Source organism: Helianthus annuus, chromosome 3, assembly GCF_002127325.2.
Source record: "Helianthus annuus cultivar XRQ/B chromosome 3, HanXRQr2.0-SUNRISE, whole genome shotgun sequence".
Lineage (NCBI taxonomy): Eukaryota > Viridiplantae > Streptophyta > Magnoliopsida > Asterales > Asteraceae > Helianthus > Helianthus annuus.
The window spans coordinates 162437067-162455220 of record NC_035435.2 but is presented as its reverse complement, the minus strand read 5'-3'; the positions used below and the strand labels follow the sequence as shown (position 1 = coordinate 162455220).

Genomic DNA, 18154 nt, shown 5'->3' with positions numbered 1-18154 from the left:
AGGACTTCCCTTAAGATAGATAGCATCAAATCGGAAGAAGTAAGAACGGCTTGGAACCCCTTATAACTTAACTACTATTAAAACTTTATCCTGCCTTGCGGGATTGTATCCCTGGTGACTTGAGCCAATATGGCCGAGGGTAACGTCGCATTCACAAGAGAGGCCTACCACTTTTCGCATTAATAACTTATTTAATTATCTTCAATAATTCGACCTTCCGGGACTGTATCCCTGCTGACTCGGACCAATAGGTTGAGGGTAACGTCGCCTTCACAAGAGAGGCCTACCATTATAACTAAGATAATCTCTTAAAAAGCGCAAAGTGCGGAAATCATCAAAGTATACATAAAAGAGGAGTTGAAACCAAGTGATTCCTTCTTGTCTATTTGTTTTTCCTTCCATTTACATTTTTATTTTTAGTTTCTCTTTTAAAACTTTCAAAACTTTCAAAACTTTCAAAACTTTTTCAAAATTTGGTTAGATTAGACGTTAACGATAAGCCGGTATTAAAAGCTCTTGTGTCCTTGGACGACCTCGGTATCTTACCATCACTATAATACGTCTACGATGGGTGCACTTGCCCCAACGTGTGTAGAGTGATAGTATTGTATCGTGTTTTATAAATTTAAAGCTTGATCACGAGTAAAAAGTGTTTAAAATATATCTAAAATTTACACCTACTCGCACGCACGTCAAGTTTTTTGCGCCGTTTTCGGAGACACAAGGATTTTGAGAAAGCTTAAAATTAACGGTCTAATCAATTTTTATCTCTTTCTTTTTTTTTTTTTTTTAGGATTTTTCTTTGTTTTCGCATTTTTCTGGAATCAAAATCTATTAAACATGTTTGTAACAAAACACAAGATCTCAAACTTATAAGATAATTACAGTTTATCATGAAAACCGTGATATCCCCATTAAGAAAAAAATCGTGGATGAATTTGATCACGAATTTTATATAACTTTTTCCGAATTTTGATCAAAATAGTTTTGTTTTCCGGATTACGGGAAATAAAACAGAACTATTTAAGCAACATCTGCTTTGATACCACATGTTAATTAGTTCTGTAATAATAAAATGGAAAACATGATATATTGATACTAGTTATACTTGAGAGTCTAGTAACCGCAACAGAGAAGGAAGTAGACGACGTCTCGTTAGCTTGGTCGAGTTTTCCGTTCAGGGTGTATAGTTTATGAGGGAGTTTATGTGTTCTGAAAAACACGAATTCGGGGGGGGGGGGGGGGATATCTTGGATTTATGATGTTAAGTAATTGTCTAACCTTTATCTCTCTAGTTATCTCTCTTTTATACACTCAAGGGAAAACCCTTGATTAGATGATAAGAGTAATTATATCCTTCAAACAATGACCATCTAATCTAATAAGAAATAAATAATATTTTAATCTATATCGATATATAATATAAATGATAATGATGATGTATAAATATATTAATATATATAATATAAATGTTAATCATGGTCGTATAAATATAAATATATTGATATATATTTGTTCTTTCATGGATATGGGGTTGATGGTGGTTGAATGGCGACATAACTAAGTATTAATTAAACATGATTACAAAAATATGTACATATAGACATATATCACTAATCGACATCATTATGGGGCAATATAAATTATAAAGCCGAACGTTGGGGCTGTTATGATATGGATATTCCCTCACCAAATCCAAAAATCACCAACCCTTTTCATGTGAATCCAAATTTCCAAACACATGTTTGCTTTTTTAAGTGCATTTACTAATTATCACAAGGTATAAAGTGTACAGTATCTAGACAAGAACTAGTCATCTTTTTAGGCACGTTTTGTTACTCACGTCAAACACAATATGAAAAGCAACTATTGTTTCACCGTTCATGGGAAACCAGACTCCAAACAGAGAAATTTTATATATATATATATATATATAGGGGATGGTTCAAATGAAAACCATTTTTAACGCGAAAACTCGAAAACTAACTAAAAAAAGCCTAAAAAACACACAAAAATTTTTTTTTTCAATTTTTTTAATAAAAATCGCTAGTTTTTATATATAAAAAAAATTTCAAAAAAAAAAAAAAAAAAAATTTTGTGTAGTGCACATGTGTAATAATACACATGTGTAGTACACATACATATGTGCAGTATTACACATGTGTACTACACAAAAAAACTTTTTTTTTTTTTGAAATTTTTTTTTATATTAAAAAACCTGCGAAATTTGGATTGCAAAAAAAAATTAAAAAAAAAAATTTGTATGTTTTTGTGGCTTTTTTTAATTAGTTTTCGAGTTTTCACGTTAACTAGTGGTTTTCATTTAAACCTTCCCCTATATATATATATATATATATATATATATATATATATAAAGAGAGAGAAAAAGTGTAACGTACAATAAGGCTTATCTTACGATACGTACGGAATCATCCCAGCCGTACGATATGGTGCGAATTCAATCTTCGCATGTTATAAAAAGGCAAATGAAATCGCATGGCTTGAAAATGCAATGAAATCGCATGTTTTGAAATCCCATGCAAATGAAATCGCATGTGAAAAAATGGCTAGCATGGGGTAATGTGAAAAATGGCATGGGGTGTGTAGATGGACAAACTGCATGTGGAAGATTGAATATCGCATGTGAAAAAATGGCTAGCATGGGGTAATGTGAAAAATGGCATGGGTGTGTAGATGGACAAAATCGCATGTGTAAGATTGAATATCGCATGTGAAAAAATGGCTAGCATGGGGTGGTGTGAAAAATGGCATGGGGTGTGTAGATGGACAAAATCGCATGTGGAAGATTGAATTCGCACCAGATCGTACGGTTAGGATGATCGCGTACGTATCGTACGATAGGCCCTATTGTACGTTAACTGACCTCTCTCTCTCTCTCTCTCTCTCTCTATATATATATATATATATATATATATATATATATATATATATATAGTAGAGGGTTCAAATAAGAAGAATTTTTTTGTAAGAAGAAAAAAAAAAGAAGTTTCAACCAATAACAATGCTTCATTTTACTTCATTTAATATTTGCATTTAATTTTAATACAAGGGTATATTGGTAAAATTACATAGATCATTAATTTGTATTCTTCTTCTTTAATAACTAACTTAATTAAATTTGTAACTTCTTTTCAAAATATATACTTTTTCCAAGTAAAAAAAAACAACTTAATTTAAAGTGTAAAATAAATTACTAATTGTGTAGGATAAATTACGAGTTGTGTAGGATATATTTCGAGGTGTGTAGGATAAATTTCGACTGTGTAGGATAAAATTCTATAATGTGTAGGGTATATGTAGGAAAATTTTGATATGTGTAGGTTTTGTAGGTTATATGTAAGATAATAAATGATTAGTTGACTCATTAATTAATTAAAGAGAGAAAAATTAATGATATTAGTTATAAATGAAATAGTATTTTACTAATATGCCCTTTCTTCTTTTTCTTCTCATATTAAATTTCTTCTCAAATGAACCTTCCCCTATATATATATATATATATATATATATATATATATATATATATATATATATATATATATATATATATATATATATAGGGGGCTGCTAGAATGAGAACCAACTCGAGTTGTAAGAACCGCGAGAACTACTTGATCCGGGGCGAGGTGGACCAATTTTTTTTCAAAAACGTAGATACATGTATTATAAACACATTCGTAAAAAAAATTTAACAAAAAATGCCATGCGTGTAGTTTTTTACACCACAAGTTTGTGGTTTACGAGTTCCGTAAATTTTTCTTCCACATGCGATTTTGTCCATCTACACTCCCCATGCCATTTTTCACACCACCCCATGCTAGCCATTTTTTCACATGCGATATTCAATCTTACACATGCGATTTTGTCCATCTACTCACCCATGCCATTTTTCACATTACCCCCATGCTAGTCATTTTTTCACATGCGATATTCAATCTTCCACATGCAGTTTGTCCATCTACACAACCCATGCCATTTTTCACATTATCCCATGCTAGCCATTTTTTCACATGCGATTTCATTTGCATGGGATTTCAAAACATGCGATTTCATTGCATTTTCAAGCCATGCGATTTCATTTGCCTTTTTATAACATGCGAAGAAATTTACGGATGCATGTTCAAGCCATGCGATTTCACTTGCCTTTTTATAACATGCGAAGAAATTTCATTTCTCTCTCTCTCTCTCTCTCTATATATATATATATATATATATATAGATACATGTAAATTTACGGAACTCGTAAACCACAAACTTGTGGTGTAAAAAACTACACACACGGCATTTTTTTTTATTTTTTTTTTACGAATGTGTTTATAATACATGCATCTACGTTTTTGAAAAAAAAATTTGGTCCACCTCGCCCCGTACGGTGTGGTTCTCGCAGTTCTTACAACTCGAGTTGGTTCTCATTCTAACGGTCCCCTATATATATATATATATAGGGTAAGGTTCATGCGAGAACCAATGTGAACACAACCTAAAATAGCTAAAAAAACCTAACCCCCACCCCCCCCCCAAAAAAAAAAAAACCTAAACCCCCCCACCCCCCCCCCCCTTAAAAAAAAAAAAAAAGCCCCCCCCCCCCCCAAGCTAAATGCTAAAAACTAAAAACCCCACAAAACCTAAAAAAACCCAACCCTCTCCCCCACCCCCCCACCCGCCCCCACAAAAACCTAAACCCCCCTCCCCCACCCCCCAAAAACCTAACCCCCCCCCCCCCAAAAGCTAAAATGCTAAAAACTAAACCCAAAAACCTAAAAAAATCTAAAAAATCAAAAAAAAAATCTAAATTTTTTTTAATACTTTTTATGTTAAAATCGCTACTTTTAGTAGCCAAAAAAAATTGGCTACTAAAAGTAGCGATTTTCTTATAAAAAATATTTAAAAAAAAATTGTGTGTTTTTAGCTATTTTTAGGCATTTTTGGTTGTGTTCACATTGGTTCTCGCGGTTCTCGCAATAAAAGGTGGTTCCTAACGGATCTTTGTCATATATATATATATATATATATATATATATATATATATATATATATATATATATATAGGGGAGCACTAAAATGAAAACCACTTACAGTTGTAAGTACCTAGAGAACCACTTTTTAGCCACTAGATCAACAAGATGGATGGACAAGATTAAAAGTATTTAAAAATAATATTAAGTATTTTTTGTCTTATTATGTCTTTAATATTTTAATTCAAAAGGGTAGTTTAGTAAATTACTCTTTTTTGTCTTTATCATCTTTTATTACTTTTTTTTGTATTATTATATTAGTTTTTATTTTTTAAACATAATTTTTTTTTATTAAAAGCATTTTTAAATACAGATTTTTTATTCAACTTTTTACGTTTTACGTTAAACTTTTTACGTTTTACGTTTTAGGTTTAATTTTTTACGTTTTACATTTTACGTTGAACTTTTTACGTTAAACTTTTTACGTTTTACGTAAAACTTTTTATGTTTTACGTTTTTACGTTAAACTTTATACGTTTTACGTTTTATGATAATCTTTTTACGTTTTACCTTAAATTTTTTACGTTTTACGTTAAAAAGTTTACGGTTTAACTTTTTTTTACAAAATTTTTTTTACGCAAAACGAACACACCCAGAAATCGCAAACTCGATAGGTGTCTCAGATAGATTGTTATCATCATCGACTGGGGAAAAAAACTAAAAAACCAACAACATCAAAACAATGTGTATCTCCAAAAAAACGGGGTTTGGCTCAGATTTCCCGATAATCAAAAGGTTGCAAAGTGGGGTTGCAGGTTCAAAAACCTATCCTCCACTATCCTTGCCGCGCCATCGTCATCAAATCTACGTTTTTTTATTATTTTTTTGCATCATCGCCGCCCCAGTCCAACATATCAAAACCCACAGAATCAAATAATACAAAATGCATCATTCAAACAACCTGCATCATTCAAAAAACTATCACTGTTCAGAAACCCCAAATCAGAAAACTATCACTGGTCTACCGACGAGATACCACCGCCACTACCGCCGAGTCAGAAAACTATCACTGTTCAGAAACCCCAAATCAGAAAACTATCATTGTTCAAATCAGAAAACTATCAAAAACCCCAAATCAAAAACCCTAAATCAGAAAACTATATAACAACCCTAAACCGACACCCTTATAATTTTTCCGACACCCTAATATATTTTAAAATATCCCAATATGTCCTTAAAAACACCCCGTATGTGAAAACCGAGCCCAAAATAAGAAATGTCATTAAAAAGTAAATAAAAACAAAAATCTGGCATCGCTCGCGGGCCGCGTAGAAGTAAGCATAAGCTTACGCGAGCCGCGACAGCAAGGCGATCAGGCGACCTCCGGTATTGCCACGTGTCATCATCGTGGCGGGTCTAGTGGTGATGACCAATCAGGGCTAAGCCCTATAACCCTACTACGCGGGCCGCGTAGCCCGAGGTTTAATCTTACGCGGGCCGCGACAAAACGAAAATCAGGCCCTATATAAAGGAGGCATCGGGCCTTCAGTCAGTTTACTCTTTTCCTTTTCTTTATCTCGAAATTCTGATAGTATAAGCTATACTCGGGCATAATACCCCCCCTAAATAGCGAGGTTCTGCTACGATGTAAGTATCATAACCCTTGGAGACGTATTAGATACTCTGCCCGATTGATCTAGGGTTCCGTAACGGCTGTCGTGGTTCTGCCCGACGTAGTCGTTGGAATGCCGTCTCGGGGAGGGTATTACTAATGTTAAAATGGGTTATTATACTAACACGCGTGCATTTGTGTAATTTATAGATTGTCATCAGGAAACCCTTACGGATAATCTAAGACAGCAATGTGAGTTTATCCGCTTTTTGTAAATCTTTTTGTTAAATGTTTTTACAAAACCTCACATGATTAATTATATATTAAGCAGTTATTGAGTATTTGTAAGAATACAATTATCATGAGTATGTTGGGGTTTTGTATACAAAATTTGTTACCACCTGGTCAAGGAGTAACATTTTCACAAGTTGAGTATGACAGTACCATGGATGTTAATTGTTATAAATTGGAAACAACTGTAATTGCGAGATCGCCCTCAATACTGTATAATGGTTTTTATTCAGACTTGATTAAACTGGGATTCACTCGCCAGTATTTCCCACCGACAAAATGTTTTTAAAACGCGTTTCAGGTAACAAAATGTGATAGCCAAATAGAAGCCACCTGGACAGCACTGAAGGCTTGGAAAAGTGGCAATAAAATTACCTAAAAGAAATAGATGTTTTCTGAAATAAAAATAGGATTTATTCCTATGAAATTGTGTGTACTAAAAACTTGGGTTTTACCCATGTATTTAATGTAATGGAAATGTGGTATTTTACTCTGATTAAATATTTCCTAACTACGGTCCTGATGAAAATATCCGCTGCCAAATTAGACAATAACGCGATACCACCGAAACTGGCTCACGGCCGCCCGTTCCCAGGGACTAGGGATCAGGGGTTGTGACAACGATAAACCCCAAGAATTTACCTTCCTCCATGCCGAACGAACACTTTACTGGATTCAGTTTCAGATTAACTTTGCACAAAGAATTGAATGTGCACTGGATGTTTGTGAGCATTAGTTCTTCCTCGGGACTCATGATGACAAGGTCATCCATATAAACTTCGACTGTTACGCCGATATCTTCCCCATTGACTTTATCCATTAGTCGTTGGTACGTAGCTCCCGCGTTGCAGAGACCGAAAGGCATTTTTGTGTAACCGAATATACCTTTGTCTGTGCGGAAAGCTGTCTTGTCATCGTCTTCTTCCTTCATTTGTACTTGGTGATAACCTTTGTAACAATCTAGGAAGCATTTCCAGCGGAAAGATGCTAAGGAATCTACCATCTTGTCTATCTCTGGGAGAGCATAATAGTCTTTTGGGCAAGCCTTGTTGAGGTCCTTGAAATCAACGCACATGCGCCATCCGCCATTATGCTTTTGCACCATTATTGGGTTAGCCACCTAAGTTTGATATCGGATTTCGCGCAATATGCCGGCCTGAAGTAGTTCAGCCACTTGCTTATTCATTGCGCGAGTCTTTTCCGGACCCAGACTGCGCTTTCCTTGTGCTATTGGCTCTGCTGAAGGTCGAACATTCAAGCAATGTTCCGTCACCTCTCTTGGTACGCCGGTCATGTCCGATGGGGACCATGCGAAAATATCCATATTTTCGAATAGAAGCTCTTTCAGTCTTACGCGGATTGTTAGTGATATGGCGTGTCCTAGCAAAATAGTTTGCTTAGTGTACTCATTGTTGAGTACCCACCTCTCTGGTTCGTTAGATGGAGATGGCTTCGCGGCCTTTACTGGTGGCTCGTCGTCTACAGACATGACTTCTTTGCTTGAATATAAAATTGCTACTCTGGTTTCTGTCGGAAAACCGCAAGCAGCGTGTGGTATGGATGTAATCATGCTAAACTCCCTTTGCGAACGTCTGCCCAACAGTACATCGTGGCGGCATGTAGCTGGCATAACCATGAAATTGACTTGAACGGTGCGCAAGTGCTCACCATTAGAGAGTGTGACGGGAAAGGAGATCTGACCCAGCAGAAAGACGGCTTCATTGCAGAAACCAGTTAAAGGAAAATCGACTAGTTTCAAGCGCGCCTTGTCCTCTTGGTCTAACTGCTTGAAACACTGCTCATAGATAATATCCATAGAACTACCCGCATTGATGAACATGTAATCAGTACGATAATGACCAAAAATACCAGTTGTGATAACCGGTCGTTCTTCTTGGGGACCTCCTGGTACGACAAGAAAAATTACTTGTTGTTCGCGCCAGTATTGATTATAACTTCGTTTGTTGTTGCGCTTGCGCGATGGCCCTCCCTGCACCATATATGTCTGTTCTGTATTGTTATTACTTGGACTGTTACTTTCGTGAATAATCCTTCGGACGTCTTCTCCCATGTTTTGTACCACGTGGCTGAGCTTCCCTAAGTGTTTTTCGTTATTGAGCTGGGTGTCCCACTGCTGTGATAGATGTAGGCCAAACTTTGTACGATCGGATTGCTTCTGAGAGTTTTGCTCTGCAGGAGATTCCCGACGTTCGGATCTGAGATGAGTAAACTTGTATTAGGTGCTAGACGGGGAGTACACTTTTGTGTCTTTGGCCGACACATGTGATGATAAATCGCAACAGGACACTCGAGATGCGGTTGTGGTTTGCACCTGAGTTGCAGATTCCTGTGCCTGCGTTGCTATTTGAGCCACTGATTTACAAGGTTGTGCAAAATTTGCATTCAAAGCATTTTGAAATTTGACAAACCAACAAGTCGGAGTTTCCTCTGGAAGTGGATATGGACTGATCTGAGTTCCGAGTTGGGCTTCTGAGGTAACAGGATTGTGCACCTGATTCACCTCGTGATGAATATCGTCGTTGTTAAACAATTTTCCCATGATTCCGTCGATACGAGGAGCATGGGCCAAAATGCCCCTGTTCTCGAGTCGAGGACTTGGGGGGTAATTTGATGGAGCTTGTGCCATTGAAAACAGAAGAGAAGAAGAAATGAGTCGATCGAGAATATGAAAACAAAAATAGAAGAATCAGTGGGCGCCAATGAAGAAACAACAATTTAAATTGACCGGAATCAATCAGATCTAGGGGTTTGTCTCTGCATAAAAAAAAGTGAATCTCCTCGTCGATTTGGTGGTTGGGGACTACTTCACCGGAGAACGCTGCAAAACAGAAAGTCGTTAGACTCGCCACGGGGAGACTGGGGTTCTCTCCGTGACCACCATACGGCGTGAGAATAAGTATAGTGATCTCAAAGGAAAAAAGATGAAGTAGTAAGAGTGAGAGTAAGTGAAAGTAACTTATGAGATCATACCTGAAATATCTTATTTATAACCGAAATTTGGCGGGAAAATATATAACGGAGATAGTAACGGGAGGTGCTTTTCCGTTGGCGGTTATATCACTTTTCGTTAAATGGTTAACTCCACATCCATGCACAAGGATCGTGGGTTTGATCAACGGCTGGGGAGATGCCACGTAGAAGGTGATTTTGTGTAGATCTTTCTTCAAGTTGTTGCAATCATCGTGATTCAGATGAAAGCTCAGGATCGTGCCACATCACATTCGGTTGTAACCGAATGAAGCCATGCACGATGAGCATTTAAGGCCTTCTAGAAGATCTACAGCTGTAAACTATTGCATTATTGCCACATGTCCATTCTGTTGCAAAAGAAAAGACTCCTTTTGTTCAAGTCCTGATTTCAGGCGCGCAGAGATGTTTAGGACTTCTTCTTCAAGCTTAATTGTTCCCTTGCGCGAGCCCGCGCAAGGGTGCTAGTTGAATATTTTTCTTTCTTTTCTCTGGCGCCTGGTCATCGAAGACTGTTCTTTTCCAAACCTTGTTTAGAACCGCTGCGCAGCCGCGCATGGTCTTATTTAAGATGCTTTTGGAATAGAGTTATGGTATGGTCCTATGCGCTTGGACAAGGTTTTTGAGACCATACCCCTTCAGTGTCATGTTTGGAATTAACCTGATTATTCAATGATTTACATGAGATGTCATGTTTCGTGTCAAAGAAGTAATTACCACCCTTGATTTAGATGATACTTTATTTAATGGCAAGCAAATCTATTCTTGGATACTTGTATACATGTAACTTGCAGTGTTAACCCTTCATCACTTTATTGCGTATAGGGGAAACATCTTATCACCACATTATATCTTTGAAGGTAGTTTAATTAGATTCTCCAAGTATTGTAGTTACAATATATTAAATCATTCTATATATATGTTAACTAATGTATGGGTAATACTAATACAGTGATGGAATAATAATGCAATAATATTCGATAATACACTTTTTAAGTGTCTTATCCTTTAGCTTGGATTGTTAGCTTGGTGGTAGATTAGCGGGATGTACGATCTTTGCCAACAATCTTGAGTCTCGACCCTTTAATTCGTGTACTACAATTGCTGTCAAAACAAAGCCTACCGTTTGGAGCTTTTGTGATATGGATTTTCCCATAATTTAAAACTCATCAACCATTTTTATTTGAATCCAAAATTTCCAAACTATTAATTCATAATTATATAATCAACATTAACTATTTTAAATTTAGAAATAATTGAAACCATGTCCCACTATATCTGTTTTTCAAAAGCATTCTATTGCTTTGTTACAGAGTTTTGGTGTGGTGCTTGAATAAGAACTTTGCATCTTTTTAAGACACGTTTGTTTGGTACGTCAAAGACCATATGAATGAGAAGGTGACCACTAAGAAATAAGTATTCTCATGCATTTAACTGATAAAGTTGGTCAATAATGAGAAATGCAATTATTGTTTTCTCCATTAAGCTTTTCTACTGACCAATAAAACTTTATTTATGTTCTTTTCAAAATTTCGAGGAAAAATATTCAAAACATTTTTTTTAATATTTTATATGTAATGTTTTTTTTTTTAAACGGCAAATTTGGATCACTGACGGACCATTGGAGTATCATCGTGCCACCAGCGGAACACCCGATCATATCCATCTCCACTAGGCGTAATGGCTATACACCAATTCAGGAGGAAACCCAATAAATATGGGAAAAACCCCCTTGCGGGAATCGAACCCAGGACCTATTGGTCCCAAAGTCTTATCCCACCCCCAAAATACCACTAGGCTATAAAGCCATAGAGTATATGTAATGTATATTATGGTTTTCTAACCGACCCGTCAGATATTTTCAGTACCGACTACAGAGATTTATATGAATTTACTTAGAAAAGATCAATTTATAGATACTACTTAAAAAAAAAACAAAGCTAAAAGAAAAAAATGTGTAAGAATTGGATTAAGTACTTCACTTATTATTTCTAAATGGTTATTGAACGCATATAACCTTTTTATGTTGATGATGAACTCATAATCTTATTCTTGCTTTTCGTTACAATACCCAAACCAATAGTTTACAGCCACCTCACTCGATTGCCGCCAATAGTTAAAGATGTCGCTCAACGTCAATACTACGATTTCTGATTATGGTTGGCTTCTTGGTAGGTCGATCCTCATAACAGTAGGATCAATGACGATAATGGGCTTTCGAAATGAAATTGTTCAGGGAAGGGTGGAAGGAGACATGTACAAGATCAAAGGAAACATGTGTGGTGTAAGGATACACCGTATTAGGGGATAAACCGTAATTTTCATTGCAAACTTTCCTCCATTAATTATCCATCAAGACATTTGGACGATGTACGAGAAATGGGGGAGGGTTTGTTTGTAACGATTAATATCTTGTTAAAAGATATATGGAAGTAGTTAAAAAAAGATTAATATCTTATTCACTCTATATGTCTCCATATATGTATGTATATAGAGAAAGATAGAGAAGGGTGTACCGATATTTAAAGGGAAAATTACGAAAATAGTCATTGACCACCATTACTTTCAAAAATAGCCACCTTATGCATCCTTGGAGCGGCGCATCATGCGCGGGATGCGTCCTTCAAGCACGGGATACGTCTTTGGAGCAAAACCCAATAAAAAATTTACACGTGGCCATGGGATACGTCCTTCAAGCACGGGATGCGTCTTTAGAGCGAAATCAATAAAAAATGGACACGTTGCCACGGGATGCATCTTTAGAGCGAGACATCATGCACGGGATGCGTCGGGAAAGTTTCTGAAGCGTCCGGCGAGGTTTCCAGCGAGTTGTAGGTTTCCGACGAGTTTTCCGGCGGTGAAAGAGTTGCAAGCAGTGGAGAGAGAGAGGGAGTTCATTGCCGGCGGAGACGGTGGTGGCTGAAGAGTTGACGATGGGGTGACAAAAAGTGAAGAATTGCTGGAATGAATCACAAAACAAAAAACGACGACAACGTTTTTCGAATTTTTGTTCTTCTGATTTGAGTTTAAATCGTGATTAACTTTTATTTGATTTGCGGTGAAAGAGTTGCAGGTGGTGAAGAGAGAGGGGTTTCACCGCTGGAAAACTGCAACTCGCTTGAAACCTGCAACTCACTGGAAACCTTGCCGGACACTTCAGAAACTTGCCCGACGCATCCCGTGCATGATGCCTCGCTCCAAGGACGCATCCCGTGGCCACGTGTCTATTTTTTATTGGGTTTCGCTCCAAAGACGCATCCCGTGTTGGAAGGACGCATCCCGTGCTTGAAGGATGCATCCCGTGGCCACATGTCCATTTTTATTGGGTTTCGCTCCAACACATGATGCGCCGATCCAAGGACACATACTATGGCTATTTTCGAAAGTTATAGTGGTCAATGGCTATTTTCGTAATTTTCTCATATTTAAAATCCTTATTAAAAGATTAATATCTTGATAGATTTGGTGACATGTAAACAACAAAACAAATGACAAATCAAGCTAAATGGGCTATTATCTAGAGGTGCACAAAACAGTTTTGGGCCCTATTCGGAACCGGGCAGGATCCGGGTAAGCCCAATAAGGTATTAACTGACCTGAGTTTTTTTTTTTTTTAAAGAATTGGGTAGGAATTGGAATCGGGTTCGGAATTTTATAATAACACCTACTATACCCGGTTAGGGTAGGGTAGGGACCAATTCCGACCCAAAAACTGGTTATACCGCTTTTTGGTTAAAAACGTCTTTTTAAGCGTTTTAACCCAAATTATTTAAGTGTCTATGTTATACATATAAAAAACAAACATAACATTAATGAAAGTTAAAAAAAATCTTTATTTATTGATTCATAATGTAGAAAAAATATATAAAAATATTTATTTCATTACAACTTTATTTATTCTGACCCGCCGCAACTTCGGCGAGTTCTTCGTCGGATATGCCCGAAGATAGTCAATCTTCCACTTCTTTCTCGAGTACTTTTGCTTTATTTCATCTTCAATATTTGTCTTGTTCGATCCACCGCATCCAAATGATCTTTTAGGCAAATGCACATCTCTATTGATATGGGAGTAAGGCTTGTTCTTCCTATCGGCAATACCATGCCACTAAGAGAAAAATGTGGATTCTGAAGCTAGCGTAGAAGCTTGGACACTTAGTAAATCATGGGCCATGCCGGATAGAATCGAATATTCTTTAGCTTTTTCTTTCCACCAATCAAAAGATCAAAGTCATAAACTTCGGTAGGCATAGTGGATACATATTTGCATAACTCTACCTATCGAGTTCACTTGTTGAGGCGTCACCGCTTTGTCGTTTGTTGGAGCGTGAGATAGAACCTAAGCTCGATTCTTGAGACACATTCATGTGTGTTATCGGGCCAAATTTATTTAAGTAAAAATCAAAATTTTTGTTCAAAGCTTTGTTGAGTCTGTCTTTAGGTTTTGCTTTCAAATTTGGTTCTCTCTCATGCATATTTAAATTGTCAAAAATTTCGTCAATAAGACGTTCAACCCCCAGAACGTTTAGCATAAGACTTAAAGCGGCGACACAAATAAAAACCACAGGTAGGTCCAAAAAATATTTTTCAAAATTTTTTTCGTTCATTGGTTTTATCATTAAGGAAAACAAGTTATTTCTAGTTTCAAAAGTTTTGAAGTTTAAAGCCATTAAAAATATTTCTGTAAGAACTTTACAACATGTGGGATAATAAAACCTGAATAATTTTATTGTTACCGTTTGAAAACATCAAGAAATTGAGTAATGTTTAAATGTTACGCTAACACATATCGTTGAATGGGTTCCAGTTATATGCATCAACTTTTGAAAGGGCCTATTTGGAACATAGCACTCTCAAGCATGACACAAGTTGAATTCCAACCAGCCGATACGTCCCAATTAGGGCCTCTATGTTTGACATCGATATCGATACAATGGGCTATATAATCTTGATATCTTTCCTTTCCACGTTTAAAAATATCGTGTAACGCAAATCAAAAACATTTTATATTGTGACTAACATGTTTATTTTCTAGCCCGGTTTGCACTACTAAATTAATAATATGCTCAACACACGAGTATGGGAAAAATGCCTTCACAAATCGGTCTATATTTTAATTTAATTTTTTCAATGGTCGCGGTTATTCGAGGCATTATCGAACGATATTGAAAATATTTTATTTTGTAAACCATATGTTTGTATTGTATTATCAATAATTTCAAATAAGTTATAATTTTAAATAAGTTATTTCCGTAATGTGAGACGGAAAACTATCAAATGCAATCGCAGTCATAAGTTTTAATGTATGATTCCGGTAAATCATGTGGAGTCGCCCAAGAAAGTGTAGAAGAAAGCGTCAAATGTTAAATGTGTGAAACGAGAGTGAACCGAGCATATTTTTTGCGCTTTTGAATGTGTTCAAGCGTTTTTGATTTGGGTAATCAACCAATAGAGCCCACCACTATTTATAGTTGATTTTAGACTAGAAATCAATTTCTAACTGTCAAAAATCAATCCCAACCAGTATATAGCCGTTTGAAAGGGTCAAAAATCGCTTCCACTGCGTTTAACGGTAGGAACCGGATAGGAATCGGTTAGGGTACGAACTAGAATGGAACAGAATTAAAAAAAAAAAATCGATTCCACCACCACCACTGTCAAGCTACACTACCACCACCACCATCAAGCTCCGTCAACCACCACTGTACCGTACCGCCAACAAGCTTCGTCGAGCACCACCATAACGTCGACAAGCTCAAGCTCCGGTCAGTTTTGCTTTATTATTTAGAAAACACATAGTGTAATTTTAGGTAGAATCCTTTTTTTGATATGAGATTTGGATGAAAAGTTATGTAATCTTGAAATTTATTAGTTCAAACAATTTATTAGAGGATATGAGAAACCTTGGTTCGAGTTTTTGATAAACAATTCATTAGTTCGACATTTTATGTAATCTAGAAATGTGTTGTATAAATCCGACGATCTTTCCTACAAATTATCCGGCAAGAGCATTAGCGGCGACAAGGGGTATATTAGCGGCAACATTTTGATCAATAGCGGCCAGAATTAGCGGCGACATCTTTAGCGGTGTGAATCGGGGTTTTTATCAGATTGCTCTTGTTTCTTGTAAAGATAGTTTACAAGAGAACCGTTTTAATTGGCCTACAACATAAAGAACCAGACAATTTTATTTAAAAAAAATACGACTTTATGAATACTCGGTAACCATTTTTGAGTAGAACCAGCTTCATTTTTTTATTACATGAGCAACACAATTTAAATATATAATACACCTCAAAGTCGTTACTATTTAACTTCTAATTATATTGGATAATAAAAGAGATAACCATTTAGCCTGATAAATCATAATTTTATTTATTTGACAATATAATAATAATAATAATAATAATAATAATAATATAAATCCTCTTCTTACCCAAAAATATATGATTTACGGTATGGATTATTTTAAGTGATTGAGACTCTTTAACTTTAAGAGGAAAACGTCGATAACATGTTATAAAACAACTATAACCTATTAGCAATATAGAGAGAAGAACAAAATGAGATAATGGTTTTTTTGATAACATTTCAACATGAGATAGAATGGCTCTATTTATAGGCCCTTACATTAATACAAGAGTAATTAATAGGAGTTAAACATGTGGAGTCATTATAATTGATGTATTCATAACATCAACCTTATAACTCAACACACACAACCTTATTCAATAACATTCATACAACTTGATATCCATTTCAAGTCGAAAATAGTAAGCACCTTGTGCAACATCCGTACGAAATGTAGCAATCCCTCGAGTCATAAAGAAATCTCCAGTGCCACCAACAACTGAAAGATCCCTTGTTTCCTCACCCATCATGTCTGCACCCATAATGTTAATTGTTCCTTTATGTTCTGTGGAATTGAAAATCAAAGTATATGAAAACCAAGCATTATACTCGGTCTTCATATCATAGAAGTAAAATCCTTGCGCCCGAGCCACAGGGGGAGATAGGAGGTGGTTATCTTTAGTAATGGGATCATCAAAGACCACAAGCATCCCATGTTTGTAGTTCCCAAGCTTCGTAGGTTTCGCGACAGCTGCTGATGTGGCATTAGCGGCATTGGTGCCATTGAAGAGGATGTCATGGTAATATAACACAAATCTCTTGCATGGTTTCTTCTCATCTAGTTTTTCTGAGTGAGCAATTATGGAAAAAGTGTGCAAGATAAGGAGGGAAAATAGAATGAAAACAATGTACTCATAAAAGTTTATACGAGCCATCTCTAGATTGGATTTGTGTTCAACTGGAGTTTTCTGTCCGATATTTATAGTGGTAAAATACAACTTGCAATAGAAAAGTGCTGGTATCAGAATGTAAAGCTCTGAAATTTAAATAATATATAAAAGTAAATTAATACATTCTTTGATGTTAAAAACAGCTTTTTTACATATCCTTTCTACTAAAATATTAAAAAAGTCCAAAAAAGTTGCAACTGAACGGATATTATATGTTGCATTGTATTCGATAATTAAAGCTTATGATATAGATGAGACCAAGAAATTTAATATCTTTTTCTTGAACGACAAATTTGTATTATTGACGGACCACTAAACTATAATCGTGTCAACAATGGAATCATATATCTCCACTAGGCAATAATGCATATACACTAATTTAGGAAAAAATTCAATAAATCTGATAACACCCCTATTAGAATCAAACTCAGAACCTAATGGTCTCTAAGCTTTATTTTATCCTAAGATGTTACTAGGCTATAATGTAATATGCAAAAATTTTAATATGTTATTCGTTGTTTGTGTATTACCAATTGTAGTGAAAAGAAAGCCTGTCGTTGGTGTTGTTGTGGTATGGATGTTCCCTCACAAAATCCAAAACTCACCAACCCTTTAAATATATAAAGCCAAATATTTGAAAAAAATAAAAAGTAATAATTTAATTCCACACAATATAATATATATAGGGGATAAATAATGAGAAAACTCAAAAACAAAAAATCACAAAAGAAAAACTTAAAAAACACAACAATTTTTTTAATATCTTTTGGCTGTAAATCTATATTTTTAAAATACAAAAAAAAATAGTATTACACATATGTAACACTACGGAAAATTTGAACCCCTATGCGCCAGCAACCCACCCAACCCCCCCCCCCCCCCCCAAAAAAAAAGAAGAAAAGAAAAAAAAACTAAAAACCAAACCCCAAACTTAAACCCCTAAAAACCTAACCCCATCCCAACCCTCAAAAAAACTTAAGACCCCCTCC

General features: G+C 35.8%; 1 protein-coding gene across 1 annotated transcript; it reads right to left on the bottom strand.

The window, feature by feature from the left end:
* Positions 1 to 16419: 16419 nt before the first annotated feature.
* On the bottom strand, positions 16420 to 17177 carry LOC110930404 (dirigent protein 6-like). The gene has a single exon (XM_022173704.2). The coding sequence runs from the start codon at positions 17148 to 17150 to the stop codon at positions 16593 to 16595; it is 558 nt and encodes a 185-aa protein (XP_022029396.1). The 5' UTR covers positions 17151 to 17177; the 3' UTR covers positions 16420 to 16592.
* Between the last annotated feature and the right edge of the window lie 977 nt (positions 17178 to 18154).

Bases quoted from the DNA above. Each gene is read 5' to 3' on its own strand.
- LOC110930404 (XM_022173704.2), bottom strand. From the start codon at position 17,150: ATGGCTCGTATAAACTTTTATGAGTACATTGTTTTCATTCTATTTTCC.